Source organism: Trachypithecus francoisi, unplaced genomic scaffold, assembly GCF_009764315.1.
Source record: "Trachypithecus francoisi isolate TF-2019V2 unplaced genomic scaffold, Tfra_2.0 Lachesis_group9, whole genome shotgun sequence".
NCBI lineage: Eukaryota > Metazoa > Chordata > Mammalia > Primates > Cercopithecidae > Trachypithecus > Trachypithecus francoisi.
The window spans coordinates 33,265,015-33,289,783 of record NW_022681474.1 but is presented as its reverse complement, the minus strand read 5'-3'; the positions used below and the strand labels follow the sequence as shown (position 1 = coordinate 33,289,783).

At 40.9% G+C, this 24,769-nt stretch overlaps 1 protein-coding gene across 1 annotated transcript in view; it reads right to left on the bottom strand.

Annotated features, from left to right (window-relative positions):
• Nucleotides 1-19,806, bottom strand: part of VPS26A (VPS26, retromer complex component A) — a 53,145-nt gene extending 33,339 nt beyond the window's left edge. The window contains exons 1-2 of the mRNA XM_033208771.1: nt 19,559-19,806; nt 12,427-12,576 (exon numbers count right to left, since the gene is read on the bottom strand). Of these exons, the coding sequence (XP_033064662.1) occupies nt 12,427-12,576; nt 19,559-19,561 (153 nt within the window). The 5' untranslated portion in view covers nt 19,562-19,806. The remainder of the gene's footprint in view (nt 1-12,426; nt 12,577-19,558) is intronic.
• Nucleotides 19,807-24,769: the final 4,963 nt, after the last annotated feature.

Here is a 24,769-nt window from a genome sequence, read left to right as displayed (position 1 = left end):
CAACTCAGATCAAGAAACAGAACAGCACCAGCACTACCGGAGCCTTCCTTGTGACCCTTCCAAAGCATTAGTCCTCCCTCCCCCAAAGGTAAGCTCTACCCTGGCTGCTATCATGACTGATTTGTTTTGTCTGTTTTTGAACTTACTTCATATAAATGGAGTAATTCAGTATGTCATGCATTTCTAATATCTGGCTGCTTTCACTCAGATTGTAAGATTCATCCAAGTTGTGTGAAATGATAGTTTTGTTCCTTCTCACTGGTGAATAGATTTCATTGTATAAATATACTGCAATCTATCTATTCCACTTCTGTGGGATGTTTAGATTATTTTCAGTTTGGGCTACTATGAGCAGTGCTGCTACAAACTTCTTATATGTGTCTTTTGATGCTCAGATGTTTGCATTTCTCTTGAATATGTATCTAAGAGTGGAACTGCTAGATACAGATAATGCAAACCAGTTTTCTATTTGGTTATGTAAGAATCTGAGGCTGGACACAGTGACTCACGCCTGTCATTCCAGCACTTTGGAAGGCAGAGGCAGGAGGATCACTTGAGCCCAGAAGTTTGAGATTAACCTGGGAAACATGGAGAGACCCCAACTCTATAAAAATAAAATATTAGCTGAGCATAGTGGTGTTTGCCTGTTGTCTGAGCTGCTTGGAAGGCTGAGGTGAGAGGATTGCCTGAGCTCAAGACGTCAAGGCTACAACGAGCCATGATCACGTCACTACACTCGTCTGGGTGACACAGCAAGACCCTGTCTCAAAAAAATTAAATTTAATTTGAAAAATAGAAGAAAGCAATCTGGGTGATAAAGACTCAAAACCAAGGTTTCTTGAACAGTAACTAAAGGAAATAGCATATTTAGCTTAGAGAAGACTTAGGATAAACAAGACAGTGATGTGGAAAATGTTTCAAGAGAACTCTTATTTAGAAAGGGATTCGATTTATTTTACTATCTCTAAAAAGCAGAGTGGATGGTGTTAACAGCAGAATCCCCACATTCCGAAAAGTAGGCATACAGAAGCTCACCTTAGGAATATTACAAAAGGAATTTATTCTTGCTGTGGGAGAGATGTCAGACCCCCAAGATCCAACATAGTGAATATTACAAAAGGAATTTATTCTTGCTGTGGGAGAGATGTCAGACCCCCAAGATCCAACATAGTATCTAATATATGAAGGATTTTCATGCAGAGCATCCTACAGTGCAAAGCCAAGTTTGGAAACCAATGATCCAGTCCAACCTCCTAAATTTACAGGTCAAATCCAGGAAATTAAATGACTGTCCGGAGCTACCTACCAAGACAGCAGTAAAATTACAGCTAGATCTTCCAATGCTAGCCCAGTGATCTTTTTATACACTAGGACATTTCAAAAATCCTCGATTGGTGTGGCAAGATTTGTTCTTAGTGACACATGCTCGGTTGTATACAACCCGTTGTTTCCTCTTCTCTTTCCTTCAAGCTTTCTTTTCAGCATGTTCATTGATCATCTATTTAATAATCTAGAGATATGTCAGGAATCAATATTAAGTTTACCTGAAACAAACTTTCTGCCCCATTTTATAAATAAGGGCTTTTCTTATATTCTAGAACCTCTCCCATTTTCCACAATTACTAAAGGACTCCTAGCAGAGATTTGGTGACCAGTTCTGCAAAATTCTTTCAGTATTATCGCACAGCATTTGTCTGGTATGTCACCAGGATGTCTGAAAACGAGTTAGTTTATTTTTAATCTCCTTAACCATAACAAGGCTTTCATTCTGTTTTAATTTTTAATGATCCTACATTTCCTAATTTAAATCTTTTTTTTTTTTTTTTTTGGATGGGGGAAGCTTTTGCACTTGTTATATTAAAATAAGTGTGCCAAATGAACATATTATTTTCTTATTCATCTTATTCTAAATATGAGGTTTAAAATGTCTTTCTTAGCTTTAAAAGCCTCAAGTTCATTCTCAAAATAGTCTTTTTGAGGTTATTACTACAAATCCATACCACTTTTTTCATTTTCTTTCTTTTTTTTGAGACAGTGTCTCGCTCTGTCGCCCACGATGGAGTGCGGTGACGCGATCTCGACTCACTGCAAGCTCCGCCTCCCGGGTTCACACCATTCTCCTGCCTTAGCCTCCCGAGTAGCTGGGACTACAGGCGCCCACCACCACGCCCGGCTAATTTTTTGTATTTTCGGTAGAGACAGGGTTTCACTGTGTTAGCCAGGATGGTCTCGATGTCCTGACCTCGTGATCCACCCACCTCGGCCTCCCAAAGTGCTGGAATTACAGGCATGAGCCACCGCACCCGGCCTCATTTTCTTTAGTTATCCTAATTTTACTGAACACAAGATAATCTTTAAAATAATCCTTGGCCAGGCACAGTGGCTCACACCTATAATCCCAGCACTTTGGGAGGTCAAGGTTGGGGAATCACTTGAGTCCAGGAGTTCGAGACCAGACTGGGCAACACAGCAAGACCCTATCTCTAAAATAAATAAATAAATAAAAATTAGGCAGGGTGGTTCACACGTCTGTGGTCCCAGCTACTTGGGAGGCTGAGGTGGGAGAATTACTTGGGCCCCCAGGGGGATGAGGCTGCAGTGAGCCGTAATCACGACACTGCACTCAGCCTGGGCAACACAGTGAGAGCCTATCTCAAAAAAAAAAAAAAGGCCTGGCACGATGGCTCACGCCTGTAATCCTAGCATTTGAGGAGGCCGAGGCAGGCAGATCATGAGGTCAAGAGAGAGAGACCATCCTGGCCAACACAGTGAAACCCCGTCTCCACTAAAAATAGAAAAAATTAGCCGGGTGTGGTGGCATGCGCCTGTAGTCCCAGCTACTCAGGAGGCTGAGGCAGGAGAATCACTTGAACCCGAGAGGCAGAGGCTGCAGTGAGCCACTGCACTCCAGGCTGGCAATAGAGCAAGACTCCATCTCAAAAAAAAAAAAAAGGAATCATTGTGAAGAACTTAAGAAGGAATACCTGGGTCATGGTGAGTACTCAATAAATATTGTTATTATAGCAAACCTCCTTTCATGTGAATGAATACAGGTCTATATCATCACATTAATAATGGACCTAGGCACTTAATGGTTATTACCATAATTAGGTTTTTTAATGTCTGGACATTTAAGTGGCTTTCAATTTCTGAATATTATAAACACTGCAATGAACAAAGTTGGTTATTTTAGGATAAAATCTGATCAGAAGAATTTGCGGATCAAAATAGTATTAATATAGGCACTGCTCAAATATTCCCAGCTGTATACATTCTGAGTTCATGGTATGATGCACCCTACCTTCTTGTGGTTGGGTGATGTACAAATGAGACTGTTTCTAGAGACAATAAATTTGATCAAAAATGTTCTTTGTTACTTCTAGGATAGGGCATTTTAATGGCTTGTGAGAGACTCTGCAGAGATTTCTCTCCCTCAGCCATGATGGGTGTGATGTTCCAGAGTGGCTGCTCCATCACTGAGCATGACACAGAACAAGGCCCTCAGCTAACTCACAAGGAACATGTTGCCTGGGCAAGAAAGTAGCCACTGCCACTGTTGTTTTTAAGTCACTGAGTTTTGGGGTTATCTATTACATAGTAATAATCCAGCCTATTCTGGCTACTATAAATGATATCCACTTTTGAAGATTTTGATACATATTGCTAAACTGCCAGAATGGTTACACATGGCCTTTTAAAATCTCAGATCAATTTCTGGGAAGATGGCAACATAGTCTTTGAATCTCTCCAGATCCTCACATAAAAACAGATGGACCAACTAGACAGCAAAACCAAAAAAAATCTAAGGATCTAATTTACCACAGAAAAAGATAAAGTATTCCCACAATCCCAAAACATAATGCGTAGGGACAAACCAGATTAATACCCACAAAACCTGCATGATACTAATGTTGTGTGGGAGGAATCCAAGAAAGCAACGGAGTGTCTGATGGACCTAAGAACCCCCAAACCATTCATATATATTCACTGGAAAGCATGGTGTCAATCTGAGAATAAGAGCTAAAGCTGGAAGGGGTTTTGCACAATCCAATAATGTAAGAACACTCAAAACTGACCAGCCAGGCCTCCTGTCTAGGATAGCTGGTTAGAAAAACTATCCTAAACCAAACCATCAAAAGTTCAGGAAGGGCCAGGCACGGTGGTTCACACCTGTAATCCCAGCACTTTGGGAGGCTGAGACAGGTGGATCGCCTGAGCTCGGGAGCTCAAAACTAGGCTAGGCAACATGGTGAAACCCCATATATACCCCAAAATACCAAAATAAATAAATAAATAGTTGGGTGTGGCAGTGTGCCCCTGTGGCTCCAGCTGCTCAGGAGGCAGAGGTGGGAAGATCGCTTTAGCCTGGGAGACGGAGGTTGCAGTGAGCTGAAATCGCGCCACTGCACTCCAACATGGGTGACACAGTGAGACCCCCCTCATGAAAAAAAAAGTTCAGGAGAAGGTTGGGTGCAGTTGCTCACATCTCAGCACTTTGGGTGGCCAGGATGGGAGGATCACTTGAGCTCAGGAGTTTGAGACCAGCCTGGGCAACATAGCAAGACCCTGTCTCTACAAAAATATATATTTTTTAATTAGCTAGGCATGGTAGCACATGTCTGTGGTCCCAGCTACTTACTTGGAAGGCTGAGGTGGGAGGATCGCTTGGCCTTGGAGGTCAAGACTGCAGTGAGCGTGGTCATGCCACTGCATTCCAGCCTGGGCAACAGAGCAAGATCTTATCTCAAAAAAAAAATTTTTTTTGGGAAAACTAATTTCACATAAAAATTAGCAACATAAATATATCAAGGTCAAATCCCATACAAAGTTATTTTAAGGAAAAAAGAGAAGGAACAGAATGGCATTTCTACAGACAAGACAGATCAAAACTGTGATTTATTTCAAAACAGGCTATACAATATTAAGAAAATGTTACAATACATGAAAGAAAATCTTAGGCTAGGGTGAGAAAAATCAGAAAAGAATTTGAAGAAAAAATCATTTTAGAAATAAAGGCTAAGCAGAAGGAATACAAGGGCAAAAAACCACACTCAAACAAGACTCAACAATACTGATATTAAGAGAAGAAGAAAACCAAAGCAAAGGAATGGAATAAATACTAATTAATAATGGCTGTAATTCAAGAAAAGTTTCCTCAAATGAAAAAACTGTCAACAATACCCTATGCCAGAAGACAATGGAGTAATAATAGATTTAAAACACTCAAGAAGGCCAGGCACGGGGGATCACACCTGTAATCCCAGCACTTTGCAGCCCAAGGCAGGCGGATCACAAGGTCAGGAGTTTCAGACCAGCCTCGTCAATATGGTGAAACCCCATCTCTACTAACAATAAAAAAATGAGCCAGGCATGGTGGTGGGCACCTGTAGTCCCAGCTACTTGGGAGGCTGAAGCAGGAGAATTGCTTGAACCCAGGAGGCAGAGGTTGCAGTGAGCCGAGATCATGCCACCGCACTCCAGCCTGGGCGACAGAGCAAGACTCTGTCTCAAAAACAATAAATAAATACAAAATAAATAAAATACTCAAGAAAATGTAAGCCAAGATTATTCAGAAAAACTAACTTTCAAGTACAAAGGACAAAAAAAAGCCATTACCAATATGCAAAAACTTAGGCCTTATTGTTCACATGAGCATTTCCTGAGGAATCTATTACACTCTAGTAACTAGACAATAAGCTTCAGACAGTGAAACAAATAAAGATAAGGACTAGTGGTGCACATTATATGAACAGTTATTTATGAAACCAAGACTAAGTGAGGGCTGAAAGAAAGCACATAAAGTATATAATTACTATACACTCTGACAATGTACTTACTATGGTACATTTAAGAAATGTGAGTAAAATAGAAATAGCAAACGCTAAATTTTTTTTAACTAACTTCATAATCACATTGGTAGTGGTAATATTAGTATCGTTATTCTGAGACTATTAGGTATATAATGTGGCGTAAAGACAATGAGTAAATTATGGGATATGTTAATTACATCTTCCCCTTTGACTCTGAAAATCAGTATTTTTGATGCAGAAGAAAGGAGATACACATGTAACATAAGAGGTTAAGTAAAAACTTCTAATTCTCAAATTGAATTAGAAATCACAGTATGATTCCTGAAGTATTTTATCTTTAATAATCTACACAAATAAAAATACATGTATTTATTAAATCTATATTTTAAAAACCCTCCCCATTTATCCACTGAGCAGCCTAGAAATAATGTCCAACACAGTAGCAATGAGCCATCTTTGCATGCAACTATGGCCTTGAAACATATGGCTGAGTGCAGGTATGAAGCAGAAACATAAAAGACCCTTAAACATCTTGTCATACCAGTTAGCAAGAAAGCCACCAAAAACTCCCAGGGTTTTTGGCAGTTTATTAAAAACTTAAACATATTTAACATAAGACAGCAATTCCACTCGTAGGTACATGCTCAAGAGAAAAACATAGGTCCACACAAAACTGCTACACAAATGTTCACATCAGCATTAGTCACAACAGCAAAAAAATACAAACATCCCAAATACCCACCAACTGGTGAATGTGTAAATAAGAATGTGGTATAGCCATAAAATGGAATACTATTCATCAATGATATACTAACAACAAATGCTACGGTATTGATGAATCTCAAATACATTATACTAACTGAAAGAAACAAAACAGAAAAAGACCACATATTATATAATTCCACTTATATGCAATGTTCAGAATAGGCAAATTCATAGAAACAGAGATCAGTGGTTGTCAGAGACTGGAAGGAGGGGAAATGGAGAATGACTGCTAATGGTTCAGCATTTAAAAAAATTTCTGGAGTAATGAAAATGTTCTGGAATTAGTGGTGATGGCTGTACAACTCTAAATTTACCAAAAATTTTAAGATAAGGAATCATAAAATAGGTGAATTTTTATGGTGTGTGTGTGTGTGTGTGTGTATCAATACGGCTTAAAAAAAAGAAAAATCATAGGGCCCCCAAGTCCAAAAGACATAAGAGTGAATACAAATGTGGTAGGCAGAATTCTAAGATAGCCCTCAATATTACTATCCCATGGTGTGCACATCTCTATAATCCTCTTGAGTGTGGGTGAGTCCAGTGAATATGACAGGATACCACTCCTATGATGAGGTTACTAATCAGTTGATTTTTTTAGTTCATCAAAAGGGAGATTATCCTAGCTGGAACTGATCAAACCAGGTAAGCTCTTTAAAAGAAGATGAATGTCAGAGCAATGTTCTCCTCCTGGCCTTGAAGATAACGCAAACTGAGAGAAAGGGGCCACTCAGTAAAGATCTAAGGGCAACCTCTAGGAGCAGACAGCCAACTGCACAAGAAACAAGGGTATCAGTAATAGCACTACAAGGAAATTTCTGCCAAAAACCAGTAAGCCTGGAAGAGAATCCTGAACTTCAGACGAGACTGCAACCTTGGACTGATTTTAACCTGGTAAGTCCCTGAGCATAGGACCCATCTAACCCATACCTGGACTTTTAACTCACAAAAATCCTAAGACATAAATTTGTTATTTTAGGCTGCTAAGTTTGTGGTAATTTGTTACACAGGATTGTACAACTGGAGCTTCAATAGGGCAATATTTATAAACATCAAGTATGTTTAAATCATGAGTTTATAAATGTTATTGAGAAATAAAACTAATAGTTTACACCTTTGCAGGATAAGGAATCAATTTATTATTTTTTAAAACAGGTCAAAGGCCGGGTGCGGTGGCTCACACCTGTAATCCCAGCACTTTGGGGGGCTGAGGCAGGAGAATCACTTGAATCCGGGAGATGGAGGTTGCAGCGAACTGAGATCACACCACTGCACTCCAGCCTGGGCAACAGAGTGAGGCTCCGTCTCTAAATAAATAAGTAGCCAAAAAAGGAAAAAGGTCAAGCATTCTTTTTTCTATATGAGCTGTACCACTAGGTCACAAGAGATAGATAACATCTCTTTATAAATGTATTCCATCTAATAAGTAAAAACAAAATGACAGAATTTAAAGTATCACCATTCTGCAACTCCCAGTGAGTTAAATCAATCTGGGTACTGAGTATCAACAGTTGCAAAAAAGAAAAAAGACAAGCTGGGTGCGGTGGCTCACACCTGTAATCCCAGCACTTTGGGAGGCCGAGGCAGGTGGATCACGAGGTCAGGAGTTCGAGACCAGCCTGACCCAACATGGTAAAACCACCTCTCTACTAAAAATAAAAATACAAAAATTAGCTGGGTGTGGTGGTGCATGCCTGTAATCCCAGCTACTCAGGAGGCTGAGGCAGGTAACAGAGCAAGACGAAGAATCAAAGATCTTTGAAGATCTTGATCAAAGAAGAATCAAACTTGAGTCTGATTCAAGCCTCTGGACCTACCTGCCAACTTAAAGGCAATAACTGTACCAGGAATACACAAACATAGAGAACCCTACAATTCAAATGACCAAAGTGTTCTTCAACAGATATTATAAGTTAAAGAAAGGTATAAAGAGGGAACCTGGGATTAAGAGAGATTTTTAAACCATATCAAATTTTTCTTAAATGAGCAAGACTAAACAAGAAACACAAGAAAGTGCTACTATAAAAGTCAGTACAGTGGTTACTTTTGAGGGGATGGGAGTGTGATGGAGACAGGACACGTGGGGTAGCTGGCAAAGTACTACTTCTTGACTTGGATGATGATTATAAGAAAATATGCCTTATAATAATTTATTTTTGTTGTGATGGTTTTCTACATGTGTTTTGTTTTTCAATGAAAACATTTAAAACGAAAAAAATCTCAGACCAATAAACAATCAGATTCAAGATACAGTAACTTTTGAACTGAAAATACTTACCTATAAGAGAGCTTATCATTTTAAAAAATGCTATATATAGTTGATCAGGTCTACGTATGATTTCTAGCCATTCCAAAATGTAATTTTTATTTTTATTTATTTATTTATTTATTTTTTGGAGACAGGGTCTTGCTCTGTCAACCAGGGTGGAGTGCAGTGGCACGATCTTAGCTCACTGCGGCCTCTGCCTCCCAAGTTCAAGCAATTCTCCTGCCTCAGACTCCAGAGTGGATGGGAATATAGGCGTGTGCCACCACACTGGACTAATTTTTGTATTTTTAGTAGAGACAGGGTTTCATCATGTTGGCCAGGTTGGTCTCGAACTCCTGACCTCAAGTGATCCGCCCACCCTGGCCTCCCAAATTACAGGTGTGAGCCACCTCACCCGGCCTCCAAAATGTAATTTAAAAAAAAAGTATTTACTTAATGTTAGAGACGGGATCTTGCTACATTGCCCAAACTGGTCTTGAACTCTTAGGCTCAAACGATCCTCCCTCCTTAGCCTCCCCCTCCTCAGCCTCCCAAAGAGCTGGGATTACAGGCATTAGCCACCACACCCAGGATCAAAATGTAATCTGAACACCAACTATTCTTTTTAAAAAACACACTGGAGGGCCGGGCGCGGTGGCTCAAGCCTGTAATCCCAGCACTTTGGGAGGCCAAGACAGGCGGATCACCAGGTCAGGAGATCGAGACCATCCTGGCTAACCCGGTGAAACCCCGTCTCTACTAAAAAAATACAAAAAAACTAGCCGGGCGAGGTTGCGGGCACCTGTAGTCCCAGCTACTGGGGAGGCTGAGGCAGGAGAATGGCATAAACCCAGGAGGTGGAGCTTGCAGTGAGCCAAGATCCGGCCACTGCACTCCAGCCTGGGCGACAGAGCAAGACTCTGTCTCAAAAAAAAAAAAACAAAAAACAAAAAACACACTGGAGTAGCTTTATTTTTACCTTAAACATCCCCCTTTTCCTTTATCCCATAAACATCAGTCATGAACTTCAACTGGTCCAGGTGACATAAGATTACTTTAAACTAGACTGGGGCTATTCTCTACAAGATTTAAAAACAGTAAATAAACCAAATAAATATTTAGTGAAAGCCTATTATGTAATCAACACTATGATGTATGCTATGGAGACTACAGAAGCACACTCTGATCCCCTGATCTTAAGGAGCTTACAAATTAGCAGGAGAGATAGTTACATGTCATATCTATAAAGGAAATATCTGAGATATTAGGTTCTCTCTCCCTAGAAAGAAATCTAGATTCGTATTACTATACCCCCAGCCCATTACAAGTCATTTCAATAGGCCAAACACTACTACTTTTACTCTTCTTTCATTTGACATGCTCCATCCTTTTGATGATTGTCTGCTCTTCTTTAGGCCTCTCTTTTTCTCCGTTTTTTGTTTTGTTTTGTTTTAATAGATACAGAGTCTCCCCATGTTGCCGAGGCTGGCTCAAATTCCTGGGCTCAAGCGATCCTCCCTCCTCGGCCTCCCAAACTGCTGGGATTAAAAGTGTGAGCCACTGCACTTGGCCTTTTCCTTTTCCCATCTTTTTTTTTTGAGACGGAGTCTCGCTCTGTCGCCCAGGCTGGAGTGCAGTGGCCGGATCTCAGCTCACTGCAAGCTCCACCTCCCGGGTTTACGCCATTCTCCTGCCTCAGCCTCCCGAGTAGCTGGGACTACAGGCGCCCGCCACCTCGCCCGGCTAGTTTTTTGTATTTTTTAGTAGAGACGGGGTTTCACTGTGTTAGCCAGGATGGTCTCGATCTCCTGACCTCGTGATCCGCCCGTCTCGGCCTCCCAAAGTGCTGGGATTACAGGCTTGAGCCACCGCGCCCAGCCTCTTTTCCCATCTTTTAAAAGGAAGAATACAAGTAAAGTAAAGTTGAAAACCAAAAAATTCACTTCAGATTCAACACTAAGACCCCAATAGGTAATCTGGCAAAGGACCAGAAGAGACAATGCAGTCCAAAAAAAAAAAAAAACCTCAAATGGCTGGTAAATCTAAGTTGAATTTCTCTAGTAACCAAAGAAATGCAAATTAAAATAATAAGATTGTTTCTGCCTATCAAAATAGCAAAGATTACAAAGTGATCATATTCGGTGCTGCCTTGGGTGAAAAAGACCCATAGGTGGACATGTAATTTAATGCAAATTCATTTTCCAGATTAATGTGTATTAAGATCCTTCAGATATTTCATGAATTGTGGCCCAGCAGCTCACTTTCAAGAATCTATTCTAAGGAAATAATCTTGTCCTACGGAAATTTAGAGAAAAATTTATATATACAGATGTCCATATTACCAAAGATATGAAGAAAGCCATCTGAAAAACAGAAACTGCTTAAATATCAAACAATAGAGGAAAAGGTATGCTTAATATATTACATATACATAAATATTAGAGGAAACAATACCCAAATTTTAACAGTGAATTATTTCTATATGAAGAGACTATATATATTTTATTTCCAAAACTGTCTACCACATGAATATATTAACTGAACAAGCAGGGGAGAAAAATCCTAGTATTTTCTATTTTAAAAATTATTTCAAATGTTTTGTGGCTTGCTTTTGTCTATAGTATTACCATTCTCCACTATCACTGATCACTAATAAGTATTGATCATATTCCCTAAAATATAAGAATAATCAGCCAGCTGTGGTGGCTCAAACCTGTAATCCCAGCAATTTTGTAGGCCTAGGTGGGTGGGTTGCTTGAGCCCAGAAGCTCAAGACCAACCTGGGCAACATGGAGAAACCCCATCTCTACAAAAAAATACAAAAATTAGCTGAGGTGGTGGTGTGTGCCTATAGTCCCAGTTACCACAGAGGATGAGGTGGGAGAATCACCTGAGTCCAAGGAGTACAAGGCTGCAGTAAGCCATGATCACACCACCGCACTCCAGCTTGAGCAACAGAGTGAGACTCTATTTCAAAAACAACAACAACAAAAAAACCCCAAAACAAAAAACCGTATACATTACTGGATAAAGAAAAGGAGAAAAAAGTGAAACCTTATAGAAGGCGTCATAAACATATCTGACCATGCATAGACACATCTCAAAAGTACTGAAGTGCTCTAAAGAGTAGCTAGAAATAAGATCAACAGACACAACAGTAGCAGTACAGAGAGTTACAAAGAATGTGAAAAAACCTTTAGAAAGTTATACCAGAGAATTACTCTCAATCTCTAACTTAATGTTAAAGGAAAAACAAACTTTGGGCAAATTACAGCTCTAATCTGGAGAAACTGTCTGAAACTAGACAGAAGCACATAATCACAAACAGAAAAAAAAATTTTGTTTTCATGAACCACACAGGAGACTTAAACAGAAAATTCTACATGAAATTTAGAGGCTCTTCCCTTGAAAGCCTTCCAGGGTAAGAATCGTTCCTTTGCAGGGAAGATTATATTCTAATCAATCAAATATTTTAGCTGACCTTTGGGGGAAAAAAAAATCTCTCTCCCTCACAAAAGTATTCAAATTTAAGAAACAGCACAAACCACTTTGATAACTAATTCTGATATCTTACAATTAGATAGTTTTGTCAAACAAAAGATTTACCTTTCCTGAAACAGATTCTCCATCATAGAAGAGATAGTGTTTTTCCACTTTGCCATCTTCAGTTTTCATTTCTGCCATTTTCCTGGTTTCCCCATCATTAAGAACAATATCGATCTCACAAATTGGACCAAAAAAGCCTCCAAGAAAACTCTGAAATAAAATGAAAATGGTCATAATTATCATGTTTAGTCAGACACTACATTTTATAATTTGAATTTAATTACCTATGACCTATGGCAGATCACTTGAGGTCAGGAGTTTGGGACAAGCCTGCCCAACGTGGTGAAACCCCGTCTGTAATACAAAAATTAGTCAGGCATGGTGGTGCATGCCTGCAGTACCAGCTACTCGGGAGGCTGAGGCAGGACAATCACTTGGATCCGGGAGGCAGAGGTTGCAGTGAGCCAAGATCGCACCACTGCACTCTAGCCTGGGCAACAGAGCAAGAATTTGTCTTAAAAAAAAAAAGAACATTCATAAGTGTTATTCATAATACCCCCAAATAGAAACATCCAAATATCAATCAACAGAAGAATGGATACATACATTTTAGTATATATTCATATAAATGGGGACACCAAACAGCAATAGAATTAGAGAAGATACAACTACACACAAGAATGAATCACATACACATAATGTTGACTGAAAGAGGCCAGACACAAAAGGAATACACAAAATGTATGTATAACTCCACTCACATAGTAAGTAAAAAACATGTAAGGTACATTACGGTATTACAAGTTAGGCAGTGACTGAAAGAAAGCACAAAGGGAGCTTCTGGCTGCTAGCAATGTTCTGGCTGTTTTTTTTATCTGAGCATTTGATACAAAGGCATTTCACTTGGTGAAAATTAAGCTATACACCTATTCGTGTACTTTTCTATAGTTACTTTACTTCAATTGTTATTTTAAACACAAACACACACACAATGTATTCTCTAATGTGGTCTACATATATCCGACACTATTCTTCTCTCCAGCCCCTCAGCCTCCAACATTCAGAGTTCTTTCTTCAAAAGTTCCAATTTGCTAGTGTTCTTCTTGTCTTAGAGCCAAGCAAAGTATTCTTAACCTAATTCATCCTTTGAGTTTCAGTTTGACTCCCTATCCATGAGACCTTCCTTGACTTCCTAATCAAAACTGGATTCTCCAAATTTCGGTTTCACAAGGCTTATTTATTTAGTACCTGACTCTCCTACTGAACTGTAAACTCCATAAGGCTCATGTAAGGCAGCATATGGCATTTAGCAGAAGGCATTAAAATACCTGTTGAATGTTAATTTTGAACAAACACATACCATTCTAATAACAGAAAATAAACAAATATACAAGAGAAATTAACTGAAATCTGGAACAGTTGATAACATTAGCCTTTCTGAGAAAACTAGCATTGGTACAGTAGCAAACTATGTCGATGGAATTTATATTAAACCTCGGTTCTGTCCCCACTTAGGAGAGTCATTAGTTTGCTTTAAGTTAGCTTACTTCGTGGCCATGTAGGGCACAAGGTGATACTATACTCAAATGAGATGCTGTTTTCCTAAATCCTATATTAACAAAAGGGATAATTTTAAGAAACCAACTAAAAGAATTACCAGATTAGTACTTTTGACATATGTAGCAAATTTTCTTTTTAGGCCGGGCACAGTGGCTCACACCTGTAATCCCAGCACTTTGGGAGGCCAAAGTGGGCAAATCACGAGGTCAGGAGTTCGAGACCAGCCTGGCCAACATGGTGAAACCCCGTCTCTACTAAAAATACAAAAAATTAACTGGGCGTAGTGGTGCGCTCTTGAGGCAGGAGAATCGCTTGCACCCAGGAGGCGGAGGTAGCAGTGAGCTGAGATCACGCCACTGCATTCCAGCCCTGGCGACAGTGAGACTCCGTTTCAAAAAAAAAAAAAAAAACAACTTTCTTTTTGACAAGATGTTTTAATCTTTTCTGGCAAAATTACAAATAACAAAGTCAAACTTTAACCAGAAAACTAATTTTAATCAGAAAACTATTCTGAACTAATTTAGAAAAAAAGAGAATGGAAAGCATCAGTGATAGGTCACATACACTGTCCATTCCTAGGTAGCTTCCATACTCCAAAAACTTGCTCAAAATGGTAAATTTTGAAATACTATAGTACATTTTCTCTTAAGGGCTACAGAAATGAGAATGTATAGCAGCTCAAAATCAAGTAGCTCACATTTAGTAATCAAATATGTGCTAAGCTAGCAGGGTAGAGGGGTTGTGCGGGAGGAGCAATCACGAAAGGGTAGAAGACAACATCTTCAAGTAGCAGTCTATTTTAGATGGAAAACAAAATTGGTTATATTGAAGGATAATGCTAATTGGCAGAGAGAGCAATAAGAATGAACTCTCCTTCCTTATGACATCCACATTAACTCATTTCAGTTATAAAACAGAGACAGAAAAATTAAAAATAATTTTTTTTTTTTGAGACACAGTCGCACTCTGTAACCCAGGTTGGAGTGCAGCGGTATGATCTCAGGTGACTGCAACCTCCGCCTCCTGGGCTCAAGCAAGCCTCCCACCTCAGCCTCCCAAGTAGCTGGGACTACAGGTGCTCGCCACCAAACCTGGCTCGTTTTCTTATTTTTTGTAGAGACAGGGTTTCTGCCACATGGCCCAGGCCAGGCGCAAACTCCTGGGCTCAAGTGATCCGCCCACCTCAGCCTCCCAAAGTGCTGGGATTACAGGCATGAGCCACCTTGCTTGGCCTTAAAATTAATTTTCTCATTCCTTCTGACACTTCCCAGAGCTACTTAAAAGAAAAATACGATTTGAAAACTATAAAAATTGTTTTACAGAGAAAAGGAAGTATTATAACTTTTTTCCACATGCATATACTTAACACACATAGAGTTCCACTTGGGATTTGAAAGTTGACATTAAAAGATCAAATCGCCAGGCACGGTGACTCACGCCCGTAATCCCAGCACTTTGGGAGGCCGAGGCACGCAGATCACAAGGTCAGGAGATCGAGACCATCCTGACTAACATGGTGAAACCCCATCTCTAATAAAAATAGAAAAAATTTGCTGAACATGTTGGCATGCACTTGTAGTCCCAGCTACTTGGGAGGCTGAGGCAGGAGAATCGCTTGAACCCAGGAGGCATAAGTTGCAGTGAGCCGAGATGGTGCCACTGCACTCCAGCCTGGGCAACAGAGTGAGACTCTGTCTGAAAAAAATAAAATAAAATCACCAAAGTTAAATAAAATTTTAATAGAACTAAAATTGCCACTAATTAAAATAGTATAAACCAAGTTCATTTTATAAAATTTCACAATTAACTAACAATGTAATGATAAACAATGTTTTGACACCATTCTTTAAATTTTTAAATTCCTAACCATTAAAAATATGTGAAAAACTATGTGTTATCCTCTATTATTTTCTGGATGCAAGAAACATTTCACAATTAAAAAAAAAAAAAAAGCCAGTGGCCGGGCACGGTGGCTCAAGCCTGTAATCCCAGCACTTTGAGAGGCCAAGACGGGCGGATCGCGAGGTCAGGAGATCGAGACCATCCTGGCTAACATGGTGAAACCCCGTCTCTACTAAAAAATACAAAAAACTAGCCGAGCTAGTTGGCGGGCGCCTGTAGTCCCAGCTACGCGGGAGGCTGAGGCAGGAGAATGGCATAAACCCAGGAGGCGGAGCTTGCAGTGAGCTGAGATCCGGCCACTGCACTCCAGCCTGGGCGACAGGGCGAGACTCCGTCTCAAAAAAAAAAAAAGGAGCCGGACACAGTGGCTCATACCTGTAATCCTAGCACTTTGGGAGACTGAAGCAGGAGGATTACTCGGGCCCAGAAGTTCGAGACCAGCCTGGTCAATAGAGCTAGACCCCCGTATTTACAAAAATTTTTTAAATTAGCCCAGCGTAGTGGTGTGTGCCTGCATCCCAACTACTTGGGAGGCTAAACCCAGGAAGTCGAGGCGGCAGTAAGCCACTCCTGACTGGGCGGCAGAGCAAGAGCTTGTCTCAAAAAAAAAAAAAAAAAAAAAAAAGATATTTTTCAATACAATCAAAACACTAAAATTGGAAGCAATCAAAGGCATTTTTAAAAAGCCTAGTATAGCATATGCAAAAAAGTAATAGGCTGAATAATAAATTACTGCACTTTAACAAGTTATTCCGTGAGAATACAGCATTGGGTTAACATTCAGTTTTTTTTATATTAGGGCACATCAAAAATGAACTAGTTGGCCAAGCACAGCGGCTCCCGCCTGTAATCCCAACAGTTTGGGAGGCCAAGGCGGACGGATCACTTGAGGTCAGGAGTTTGAGACCAGCCTTGCCAACATGGCAAAACCCCATCTCCACTAAAAATACAAAAAAAAAATTGGCCGCGTGTGGTGGCCCATTCCTGTAGTTCCAGCTGCTCGGGAGGTGGAAGTTGCAGTGAGCCAAGATCACGCCACTGCACTCCAGCCTGGGCGACAGAGCGAGACTCCATCTCAAAAATAATAATAATAATAAAAGAACGAGACTTACTAAAAAACACCTTCAGAAAATTGTGGATATCTTACATTTTACAGGTAGAGAACAAAAAGCAAAATAACTGAGGAAAAAAGCTTGTCTTTTAGAAAGAGTTGAAAGAGAAACATCTCTACCCAAAGTCTTGCTTTCAAAGTTTTTTCCAAGACGGGCAACTTCTGTCATTTGAAATAAAGGGTAATGAAATTAAATTATTTTTCTAAGTATTCTAAATCAAATTCTAATACTTCTGATATGTTAAAGAGGAAGTAAAATACAGAACTGTCAAACTGGTAAAGACTGGAAGGAAAGAGAATGAAATTTGTTGAGGGTTAGGATATGATGTAGATGGCAATTCAATTTTGAGATTTTTTTTTTTTTTTTTGAGATGGAATCTCACTCTGTCGCCAGGCTGGAGTACAGTGGCGCGATCTCGGATCACTGCAACCTCCGCCTCCCGGGTTCAAGTGATTCTCCTGCCTCAGCCTCCTGAGTAGCTGGGATTACAGGTGGGCCCACCACGCCTACTTTTTTTATTTTTAGTTGAGACGCGGTTTCACCATGTTGGTCAGGCAGCTTCCGCTTCCCGAGTAGCTGGGACTACAGGAATGCGCCACCACACCTAGCCAATTTTTTTTGTTTTGTATTTTTACCCAAGGCAGGGTTTTGCCATGTTGGTTAGGCTGGTCTCAAAACTCCCGACTTCAAGTGATCCGCCCACCTCGGCCTCCCAAAGTGCTGGGATTACAGGCGTGAGCCACCGCACTCGGTGAGATAAGTGCAGAAATACTACTCAGTTCTTTTGGTAAAAATATCTTCAAGGGCGCGTTTGGAATATTGCAATTTTCAGGATTAACTATTAATATGCAAGTTAAAACTCTTAAGGAGCTTTTAAATAACTGGACTGCAATTATATGACTATAAAAACATGTTAGCAATTGTTTTTACAGTTTTCTCATCTTGTTCTAAACCTCCTATCACTTACTTTAAGATTTTTCATATAATTTGTAAACCCAATATTGAGCATTAGCAATTAGCAAAAATACATGTAGATACATAAAAAGGCAACTTTTTAGTCCTCACTGAAGGAATTTCATCAAGTCCACTGGATGTAAAGAAATACAACTCATTGCATTTCTGAAGTGGAAGGCTGACTCTCAATTCATTCACTTAGCCCATACACAAGCAATGAAACAGCAAATTTTCATACATATATTCATCTGTGCCCATTTCAATGTTTTAAAGTTTTACAATTTAGTTTGAGTAACTTGAAAATAAAAATAAACTGCTCATGAACATAATTCAAAAAAGCGTCTTAAAAGTAATAATTACAAATGTAAGCAAAAAATAGGAAGACTTTTTAAGTTTTCTTTTCAAATGATATTCAATTAAAGAGGCCTGCCCTAACTCCCTGACTAGGCAAGGTCCCCCAATACTTCCTTCTTAGTAACTGTCACAATTCTAATTTCCACGTTAAACAAATAATTTACACAAATAAATGTTTATCTCTCCCTACATTGTAAGTTACGAGAGCTGTTTCCACTTTACTCGAGTCCCCTGGGCACACCTGAGCAATTATTTGTTGAATGAAAGAAAAAAAGCTCTAAGAATGAACATGAACTTCTGGATTTTTTTTTTTTTAATGAAAGCAACACCATTACTGATTTTAAAAGTTATTTATTCAAAGTAGCTTTTAAAATATATACCTGGCTTGGCCTTTTAGCCAAAAGTCTCAAGCAGTCTATTGAATCAGTGAGCTTTGGGAAGAGCAGGTAGTATTAGGAGAGCATACAGTAGACGCTAAATGAAGCGAATTGACTACTACCAGAAAACGGGTAAAATGAGATCTAACCTAGACGACACTGCCGACACCCAGCTAAATATCATTATGCCCAGGATAGTGCTTCCACGGACTGTGGTGAGAGCACTGATTGCTCTCCCTCCTCTGCTTCCCAGGCCGTTTCAACAACCCAGAGCGTTAAGTTCAGAGAAACAGCTTGGGGATGGAAATGAGAGCCAATGCTTAAAACGGAGGGCACCAAACGGGCGTCTCTGGAGTTAAAGATGTCCCCCATTCCAACGTCCTGTTATTTTTCTCTATTTTCCAAGTGTCAACTGCAAGTCTTCAACTGGGGTCATGAAATCAAAGAATGTCACCATAGTGAGGTTTTAAAATATCAGTTTATCAAGTTCTTGACACACTGAGTGCCCAAGTCCCCCGCAGAGTCCGGAGCTGGGGGGCTCCCGGGTCACCCCATCTGGATGGAAGAGAGGCTGCCCGGGAGGAGAACAGGCACTGGCTACCTAAGAAGGGGAGGCGGCGACTAGCCCCGCAGAGGCGGGGTCCGAGTCGCCAGCCAGAGCCACCCACAGGCCTTCGAAGAACGCGGGCAGAGGCTCCGACATGGCCAGGAGAGCACGCCGCCGCCGCCCGTAGGTGCTCGGGCCTCGCCGAGACCGAGAAGAGGTGGCGCCGCCCGCTTTTCCCAGACCCAGGGGTGGCCCGACAGGCCTAATCCCGCTCCCCGCCCTGCTCGCCCGTCCCCTCCTCCGGCTACGCCCGACCCGCGGTTGGCCAGCTCGCCGCGCGCTCCGGGGCGAGGGCGGGAGGCGAGCGCGGGCCGCCGCGCACTCACCATTGTCAGCGCCGCCGCCGCGTCTCCTCCACTCCACTCCTCTTTCCTCAGGAGAACTCCCAGCCCCGGCTCCCTCCGCTCCGGCGCCCCGTCACGTGACCTCGGGCCGCCCGCCACACGTGACCACTCCCTTCCTCTCCCCCTCCCCCCGCACCCGTCCCTCTCTCGGCCTCATGCCCCGCCCTACTGGCCGCCCGACACTGCGGGGAGAGGCCGCTTGGAGGCGGGGCCTTAGGCTCCACCCCTTGGAGGGCGGGGAGGGTCGGGCAAATGACGTCGAGTGGGCGGGGCCCGGGCAAACGCGGGTTCGCGGGCTCCTCCTTGCCCCCTCTCTGGTCACCGGACTAGCTGTTCTGTGTCTTTCCTCTTTGCCACACCCAGTTTCTGTGAAAGTTTGAGCGGCTGGGAAGGAAGGAGGAGAGGAAGGAAGGGTTCTTCTGGAGGCGCTCTCCTTGGCTGGGTCCCTGGGTTGCCGAGGCAAATGGGAGCCCTGCTTCCTTAGGCCTCGTAAGAGATGTGCTCTCTTCGTCCAGGGGGAGGCGTTCTGCCCCCTTGCCTGAGCGCAGCCCCGCTCAGCCTCCGTCTGAGTCTGGGTTTTCTTAACTTGGCTTTCTCACCTCTAAAGAGAAGACCACTAGAAAAAATCCTAGGATACAACTTTCATTGCCTCCCAAAGTCCCCAGATGGCCCCTGAGGGACCCACCCTGAGCCTGGAGGGCTCACAAACCCACCGTTCCGCCCAGCCGTTCTGAGAGGGCAAAGCCGTTCCCCCAAAAGTCCCGCGGTGCAACTGAAGACTACGCTGGCCTGAACTGGATCCTCCTCCCTAGTGTAAACCTGTAGGACCTCCAGATGAGGAAAATATCGTGTGGGATTTCAAAGTACCGTGTGGGATTTGAAGGGCCACAGTGCACTCTACGCATTACCAAAGCAGAAGAAAAATCTATCACTGAACGCACTATAATTACCCCAGCTTAACAAAACAAAATCAAGTTTGTGAGGCAAGGCCATAAAACAGTTCTCAAAAAAATTTTTTTTATACTTAATCCTCAGTGTGTCTCAAATTTAAGAGGATTGAAATCAGAGTATCATCTGTAACCGCAATAGAACTAAAACTAGAAATCAACCTAAAAAAGCCAGAAAATTCCGGAAATATTGGAGATCAAGCAACATAATTCCAAATCTGTAGGTCAAAGAAGAGATCAATGGAAATTTAAAAAGTTGAGGCCGAGCACGGAGGCTCACACTTGTAATCCCAGCACTTTGGGAGGTCAAGGCAGGCGGATCACCTGAGATCAGGCACGAGTATCTCTTGAACCCGGTAAGCGGAGGCTGCAGTGACCCGAGATAGAGCCACTGCACTCCAGCCTGAGCGACAGAGCAAGACTCTGTCTCAAAAATAAAAAATAATAAAAATAAAAATAAATTGAAATAAAAATAATACAACATATCAAATTTGTGGAATGCAGCTGACACTGTGTAAAAGGAAAATTTGTAGCTTTAAATGCACATATTTGGGCCAGGCGTGGTGGCTCACGGCCTGTAATTCCAGCACTTTGGGAGGCAGAGGGGGGAGGATCACTTGAGGTCAGGAGTTTAAGACCAGCCTGGCCAACATGGCGAAACCCCGTCTCTACTAAAAATACAAAAATCAGCCGGGCATGGTGGTGCACGTCTGTAATCCCAGCTACTCGGTAGGCTGAGGCAGGAGGATCACTTAAACCTGGGAGGCGGAGTTTGCAGTGAGCAGAGATCGCGCTACTGCACTCCAGCCTGGTGACAGAGCGAGACTCCGTCTCAAAAAATAAATAACTATAGTAACACTGATATTGCTGTCTATTTGAACTGCGAAAAGAAAACAGCAAAAACAATGCAAATCTTTAATTAATAAAAGTGAAAAAAACTTTTTTTCACTTTGAAGATTTGCCTGTCACCTTGAGAGCTACTCTGGTTCCTACCTACCCTTTTCTGGGACTTAAATATCAACATAGCAAAAGAATAGATGAAAATGTCACACAGGCAAAGAAATACTAGTCAAGCCGAGTATAAATAAGATGTGGCAAAGAAAGTCACACTAGAGACCAATTTGTACTAATTATTTATTCTACTGATCAAAACCCAATCAATAATTGTGCTATTATAATAAACACAAGGAGCAACAGAATTTTGAACTGGTTGTTTATCTGTCTGCCTACCTATCAATCTATTCAGAAAGTCAGAATGTTAGAGTTAGATTGTGAGCAGTACAGTGTTTCACCAGCTGAGAACTGTGGCATCTCTATATTTGCCCTCTGCCAAAAAAAAAAAAAAAAGGTGGGGGGGTGTGAAGAAAATGTGACTAACTTATAGGGATTGACTTTCATCAACAAAAGTACCGAGTTTAGGTCAAAATGTATTAGATGGTAAGATAATCTGAGCTTTTATCTATCAGAAACCAATTAAGAGAAAAAGTCATTTATTCAAATTCACAAAGACTAAAAATTCACATTAATAACTGTGAGAGTGTCAGGGAGCAACTGTTTGCAGAGTTCACTGGCAAAGTTAAGGGAAGAGAATAAAATACAAATACACAAAAGGGATAAAGAAAGAAAATACAATTTAGGCTGGGCGCAGTGGCTCACATCTGTAATCCCAACACATTGAGAGACAGAGGTGGGTGGATCACTTGAGCCCAGGAGTTTGAGACCAGCCTGGGCAACATGGTGAGACCTCGTCTCTTACAAAAGCACAAAAATTAGCTAGGTGTGGTGGCATGTGCCTATTGTACCAGCTACTCAGGAGGCTGAGGTGGGAGGATAACTTGAGCCAGGGAGGCAGAGTTTGCAGTGAGCCGAGATTGCACCAGTGCACTCCAGCCTGAGCAACAGAGCGAGACCCTGTCTCAAAAAATAAATAATAAATTAATTTAACTTAAAAAGAAAATACAATTTAAAGCATGCCAGTGAAGTATAAAACAACTTTTTTCCTTTAACGTCCCAGAGCAGATAGAATAGATTTTGCTTAAAAACTTCAGTGAGTGCAGCTGTAATCATGGTAAATATTCTTTTTTAAAAAAATTACAATTATAAAAGCCATACTTTTTTTTCACAATATACAGGTTTTTTTCTTAAATGTACCAACACTTAATATTTTATCTCACTATTCCTCTTTTCTTTTTAAATTGAGATATAATGGATATAATGTACATACAGTGACATATGTTAGTCTTAAGTGTGCAGTTTGATCAGTTTTGACAAATGCATACATTTAGATTGTGCATGGTGTTGCAGGGCACAGTGGCTCATGTCTATAATCTCAGCACTTTGGGAAGCCAATGCAGGAGGATTGCATGAGGCCAGGAGTTTGAGGCTGCAATGGTCGTGTCATTGCACTCCAGCCTGGATGATGGAGCAAGACCCTTGTCTCTATAAAAAATTTAAGAATTAGCCAGGTGGTGGGTCGTGCCTGTAGTCACAGCCGCTCAGGAGGCTGAAGCAGGAGAATTGCTTGAGTCCAGGAGTTCCAGGCTATAGTGAGCCACAGTGGTGCCACTGCACTCCAGTTTAGGCTGCAGAGTCAGGCCCTGACTCTTAAAAAAAAAAAAAAAAAAAGCATATGTTTATTTAACCCACACCTTCATCAAGATATAGATGACTGCCATCAACCTCAAAAAACTTTCTCACATCCTCTCTCAATCAATCCCATCTCCTAGATGCAACCACTGTTCTGATTTTTTTGATATTGGTTAGTTGGTGTTCTGTAGCGAAATAATAATGGAATCCTACCACAAGTGTTCTTTTGTGTCTTGTTTCATTCAAGCAAAATGATTTTGATACTTGTTTATGTTGTTGTATGCATCAGCAGTTTGTTCCATTTCATTGCTTATTGTAGTATTCCATTGTGTGAAGAGACCACAAAATACCTTTTTTCCTGTCAGTGGACATCTTTTTTCCCTTTTTTTCTATTGTGAATAAAGTGCTGCTATGTACACACCTTTTTTGTGAACCTAACCAAAGTAGAATTGCTGGGTTAGGTAGGTGTATATTTAATTTTACAAGAAAATGCCACATCACTTTTTAAACTGGTTGGGCCATTTTATCCTCCCATCACGAGTATGTGAAATATTAATGTTTCTACATCCTTGCTAACATTTAGTGTTGTCAGTGTTTTTAACATTAGTCATTCTTGAGTATGTGGTTTTCTCAATGTGGTTTTAATTTGCTTTTCCCTGATGATTAATGATTCTGAATACTTATTCATGTGCATATGGATCATTCACATATACCTCCCTTTGGGAAGTGACTGTCAAGACTGCCAATTTTTAGTTAAGATGTTTATTTTCTCATTATTGAGTTATAGTTTATTAAATACTTTGAATATAAGTCCTGTATCAAATATAGTAATTGAAAATATTTTCTCCCACTCTGTGTGCTTATTTACTTTCCTAACAATGTCTGTTGATGACTTGAGAATTTGGACTTTTACATTTAGGTGTAAAATGAGATCCATCTCAAACTAAAATTTGCAAATAGTATGGGATAAGATTTGAGAGCTTATTTGTGTCTACATGGTTCCAGCACCGTTTGTTGCAAACACTTTCCTTTCCGCCTTAAATAATCTTTGGTGTTGGCGCGGTGGCTCATGTCTGTAATCCCAGCACTTTGGGAGGCTGAGGTAGGTGGGTCACCTGAGGTGAGGAGTTCGAGACCAGCCTGGCCAGTATGGTGCAACCCTGTCTCTACTAAAAAATATAAAAATTAACTGGGCGTGGTGGCGCATGACTATGCGCCTCCCAGCTACTTGGGAGGCTGAGGCAAAAGAATAATTTGAGCCCGGGAGGCAGAGGTTACGATGAGCCAAGATCGGGCCATGGTACTCCAGCTTGGGCCACAGAGTGAGACTCTGTCTCAAAAAAAAAAAAAAAAAATATATATATATATATATGTACACACACACACACACACACACATCTTTGGTGTTTTTGTCAAAAATCTATTGACTGTATAATTGTGAGCCTATTTGTAAAATTACTAGTCTTTTCCATTGATCTATCTTTATGCAATACTACGCTGTCTTCAATACAATAGCTTTATAGTAAATCCTGAAGTAAAGTGCTGTAATTATTCCAATTTATTATTTATCAAGAATGCATTGGCTATTCTAAATTCTTGTATTCCAATATACATTTATAAGTTGTTAATCCAATTCTCCAAAAAACAAAATCTGCTGATT